This window comes from Hyla sarda, chromosome 1, assembly GCF_029499605.1.
Source record: "Hyla sarda isolate aHylSar1 chromosome 1, aHylSar1.hap1, whole genome shotgun sequence".
Lineage (NCBI taxonomy): Eukaryota > Metazoa > Chordata > Amphibia > Anura > Hylidae > Hyla > Hyla sarda.
In genome coordinates this window covers 121,406,421-121,411,313 of record NC_079189.1, presented here as the reverse complement: position 1 = coordinate 121,411,313, position 4,893 = coordinate 121,406,421, and the positions used below count along the sequence as shown (strand labels likewise).

General features: G+C 46.6%; 1 protein-coding gene across 1 annotated transcript; it reads right to left on the bottom strand.

The window, feature by feature from the left end:
- Nucleotides 1-948: 948 nt before the first annotated feature.
- Nucleotides 949-3,372, bottom strand: HMGB2 (high mobility group box 2). The gene is made up of 5 exons (XM_056551715.1): nucleotides 3,064-3,372; nucleotides 2,322-2,478; nucleotides 2,091-2,239; nucleotides 1,585-1,759; nucleotides 949-1,459 (listed from the first exon to the last, which is right to left on the bottom strand). The coding sequence occupies exons 2-5, from the start codon at nucleotides 2,469-2,471 to the stop codon at nucleotides 1,298-1,300; spliced, it is 636 nt and encodes a 211-aa protein (XP_056407690.1). The 5' UTR covers nucleotides 2,472-2,478; nucleotides 3,064-3,372; the 3' UTR covers nucleotides 949-1,297.
- Between the last annotated feature and the right edge of the window lie 1,521 nt (nucleotides 3,373-4,893).

Genomic DNA, 4,893 nt, shown 5'->3' with positions numbered 1-4,893 from the left:
CTGAGCTACAGATGAGCGAAGTTACAGTAATTCAATTAGTCACGAACCCGCGGCTCGGCATTTGCTGACTTTAGCCTGCATAAATTAGTTCAGCTTTCAGGTGCTCCAGAAAAGGTGGATACAGTGACCCCCCCCCCCTGTGATCAAATCAACATATGATGGCCTCTCAGAGGCCATTGCATGTCTATGTCAGCATCGACATACGATGCTTTTATGTTAGGGCCATCGCATTAGCTGCTATCCGACAGCGCAAAATGCTTAAGCTGCTGTCGGATAGCAGTTTAAGCATCCCGGACAGGTTCACTTACCTATCCCCGCTGCTCCGGGTCCACTTCGCGATCCTCTGGCGTTTTCTGCATCTTCTCCGGGGTCCGGGCCTCTCTTTCCGGCGTAGTTATTACATCCTGCGCACGCCGTGACAGCGCAGCAACGTAATATCACCAGAAAGCGAGGCCCGGACACCGGAGATGTGGAAGCAGCCAGAGGATCCCGAAGGAGCAGCGGGACAGCATCGGGAGCTGCGAGGATGCGGTCTGGAGCGGCAGGGACAGGTGAGTATAACTTCCTATACTTTACATTGCACGAATCCCCTCAACATACGATAGATTCGACAAACGATGGGACGTTTGGAACGAATTACCATTGTATGTTAAGGGACCACTGTACAGTCCTAGGAGACTAGGACTGTATCCACCTTTTCCAGCCCACCTGAAAGCTGAACTAATTTATGCAGGCTAAAGTCAGCAACTGCCGAGATGAGAAGTTTGTGACGAATCGCTGTAACTTTGCTCATCTCTTTACCAGCTACCACAAAATCTGCTTGTGTATCAGGTTACAGATTGAATTGCCTCACAAAAGCAGTCAATGCCCCTGATCTAGTTTTTGTATACAGGAGGTCATAATGTCAGGTTATTTCTATGTACCTACTATAAAACACAGACACCCAAAGATTATTATATATAATTTTATTACAAAAAAAGTTGCTAAAAAAGTTAGAAAAAAGTACAATGCACCAGGTCTACAGGACTGAAGTATATAGGGTCTCATAACTAACATTGGGCTACCCTTAGAATCCATTACATATGCAGAAACATCCCACATAAGAAGCTTTAAACTCTAACAGCCCTCCAGCTACTCCTTATATTAAAATATAGGTTTTCCCTAAAGAATCACATTACCTATACACAATTCTGTACAGTTTTTATAACCAAGCTAACAAAATGAGCTGCACTTGAGTTCACATTCTTAGCAAAAAACAAAAAGCTTCAAACACAATTTATACAGCGGCCAAAAGCATTCACTCATCATCTTCATCGTCTTCCTCCTCATCTTCGTCTTCATCTTCTTCGTCCTCATCGTCGTCATCCTCAGGCTCTGGCTTCTTTTTTGATGCTGCTGGCCTACCAGGAACTTTCTTTCCGGCATCACTGTTGCCTTTTGCCCGATATGCAGCAACATCCTACAGACAAGATAGGATATTGGGAAATTATTGGCTTTGTTTACATTACAAATCAAGCATGTGTTCCTACAGGAGGTTGGAGAGAATGTTTTATAAAAAAACAAAAAAAACACACTAGACCTTACCTTCTCATATTTCTCCTTTAGTTTAGCAGCTTTCTGCTCATATGGCTGCTTGTCCTTTGGTGTCTGTTCAGCCCACATCTCTCCCAGTTTCTTTGCTGTGTCACCGATTGTCAGACCGGGACTTTCAGTCTTTATTTGAGGCCGATGCTCCGAACAGAAGAGGAAGAAGGCAGAGCTACAAGGAAATAAGAGGGAAAATAAGGATGCTTGCTTGAATACCTTTACTACATATACTGTATGTAGTACTAAATGTACAAAAAGCAGCTGCTATTACAGTTCAGTGTGTACAAGAAAACAAGTGATCACAGAAGATTGCTCCAAAATGGCTGCTACAAGGGAATAAGAACAGACTGGACACTACAGGCCTAATGCTCATCCAGTTGTTGCACAACTACAACTCTCAGTATGCTCATAAAAGATGGGTATGCCGAGAGCTGTAGATCTGCAACATCTATACAGCCAGATGACATGGATGACTGCTGCAGGACTTCAGACAAGACACTTACGGGGGACGTTTTGGTGCATTAGGATCCTTCTTCTTCTTTCCCTTCTTCTCTCCTTTTGGTGGTATGTAGTTCTTCATTTCCCTTTCATATCGGACCTTGTCACCCTTAGCCATATCTTCAAACTTGCCTTTTTCCTTGGCAGACATGGTCTACGAAATTAAAAACACAACATTAAAGAAATTGCTAAACCCCAGGACACCCAGCCCTTATTCTTATCGAAGTAGTCCTCACCTTCCACCTCTCTGAGCACTTCTTGGAGAACTCTGAGAAGTTGACAGAGGAGTCCGGGTGCTTCTTCTTGTGCTCTTCCCTGCAGGTTTGCACAAAGTAGGCATAGGAGGACATCTTGCCCCGAGGCTTATTAGGATCTCCTTTACCCATGTTGTACCTAGATAAGAAGGGGGGGGGGAATACGAGAGATCAGCAACAGAAGACAAAACCCGGGAAAGTAACAGGGCGGGCCGGGGGAGGAGCCGCACTAGGAAGTTCCTGTGATGGGCATGGCTGACCCAGGAGAGGCGCGCACACAGTACACTGGCTTCCCGCCCAAATTACTACCCTCCGCCATACAACCGGGTACCGGAAAGAGTTACAGGCGGCGGGGGAGCACACAGTCCCTCCCCCGTCTTATGGCAACTTCGCCGCATAGAAAAACCCACAACCCTGAGTAGACCCGGTAACTGAACACCGGCCGACACCGTGACCTCAGTACAAGAGCACAAGCCCCACATACCAGCACTCCCGCCCAGCTGCGTCACAGTCGGGCTTTAGGCCTAACTGCGCAGTGAGGAAAACCGCCTCACAGGAATATATGAGGAGGGTCAGTCAGGAGAACGAAAGCCCCAAAAATACGACGGACAATAAAACAGTGAATAATACCGAATAACATCAAACTATATAATAAAGTTACAGCAGAATAAGGAGAAGCCATACAGAACTATACATGAGCACAAAGGAAAGCGCGCCAACTTACCTGAGCTGTGATGCAGTAGAGGATGACCGCTCCGGGTGTGTTCCTGTACTCGAATGCTTTAACTGGGACGCAATACTGACTCTTGTTTTCCACACTTGTACCTCTCAGCCCAACTTGATGAGCACAGCAATCATACCCGCCCTCGCATGCTGATTGGACACGCGGCTCATTTCGGAAACATAACAGATACGCCCCCTGGACGCTATTGGTTCAGAATGTTTAGTGCGTCTTCAAAAGGGGTTGGCCTTTAGTCCTAGCAGGTTTTTCGAGCTAGTCCCACCCACATCCCTTAGCTGGAGGAGGAGTAGAAACGGCCGAAGTCTCCTCTAGTTAAAACCGGTTAAAGGGAGCCGGGGCGGGACTTCTTTCCTCTGATTGGTTGGGCTCAGAGGTTTGAAAATTCGCGGGTGTTGCCCTGATTGGACGTCGCGGCGTGTCCGGGCGATGATTGGATAGATCCGTGCTTGGCCGCGCTTTTTGAAAAAGTACAAATGATAAAAGCTTTGGCCAAACAAAGAGCGTGTGCTGCGGCTCGGCGCCTTATTGTTATCCGGCTGCCGGCGCTTCCATAGCGCACTGATCACAAGAGCCGCTACCGCTCTAGTGGGTTCATTTCCCACTCACGTGTATGACGACCACCGCTACTGCGGGCACTCAGATGTGGTGTGCTGCACAAATAAACCAAACTACTATATATTGTCCTTATGCCACCAGTGTTTTCCGACCAGTGTGCCTCCAGCTGTTGGAAAACTACAATTCCCAGCATGCCTTGTTTTGCATCAGCTGGAGGTACACTAGTTGGGAAACACTGCCTAATACAGTGAGGGGGGATTTATTAAACCGTTCAGAATGTTTTCTGGTTAGAATTCTTTCTGTCGTGCACCATAGTTATCATTTTGTGGCACAGCATGTGGTAACTGGCTACTACCTTTATGGAGACGGCATGTACAGCTTTCTAAGTGTGTAGGAAGTGGCGTAGGTTTGTTATGACTGGAGGCCAGTTGCCCCAGCAAAATGCGCCTTTTTGGAAAGTTGCACATTGTAAAAATATACGACTACAAAATTCCTAACTAAACAAATAGTGAACAGCTTTAGCAGTCTTCTATATGAAAAGTCATGTACTATTGCTGCAGAAATTGAATGTAAAAAAATAGGTGATAAAATCCCTCCAAACATAATGATTCCCCCCATAGTGTATTTGGAGTAGACTACATGCAGCCATTATAAGAGCCCTCAGCTCTGGCTACAATCTGTGGGATTCTATGGCTGTTCTACCACCATTACCCCCTTCATAAATAAAAGAATAACAAGAAAACCTACATTTTGTAATTCCTTCCTAAAAATGTAGCCTGTAAGCCCTAATACCTGACAATAGTGGAACAGATGACAATAGTGTTACTGTTGACAGGAGCAGCCAACCCCATAAAAGCCACAGTAAGGCTATGTTCACACATACACTGCTAAAAAAAAAATAAAAGGAACACTAAGATAACACGTCCTAGATCTAAATGAATGAACGAATCGTATGAAATACCTTCGTCTTTACATAGTTGAATGCAGGCCTGTCGCTACAGGACAGGCAGACCAAGCAATTGCTTGGGGCCCCGAGCTGGCCAGGGGCCCCGAGAAGAGCCGGTGCTTGCCCATCCTGTAGCTATTGGGCAATTCCCCCCATCACTACTAAGGACATCCCTGTGTCCCGAAAGATGTTTTCGGGACACAGGGATGCCCCCGTTAACTTCCTGCGGTCCCGCGTTAAGTTTAAAAATGCAGGGGCCGCCGGGTGATAGCGCACGCCAGGACGTCACTGACGTCCCGTGCGTGTGCCCA

Bases quoted from the DNA above. Each gene is read 5' to 3' on its own strand.
- HMGB2 (XM_056551715.1), bottom strand. From the start codon at position 2,471: ATGGGTAAAGGAGATCCTAATAAGCCTCGGGGCAAGATGTCCTCCTAT. The intron at 2,240-2,321 runs GTGAGGACTACT...TTAATTTCGTAG, and splicing joins AGTGCTCAGAGAGGTGGAAG to ACCATGTCTGCCAAGGAAAA. The intron at 1,760-2,090 runs GTAAGTGTCTTG...ATTTCCTTGTAG, and splicing joins AATGCACCAAAACGTCCCCC to CTCTGCCTTCTTCCTCTTCT.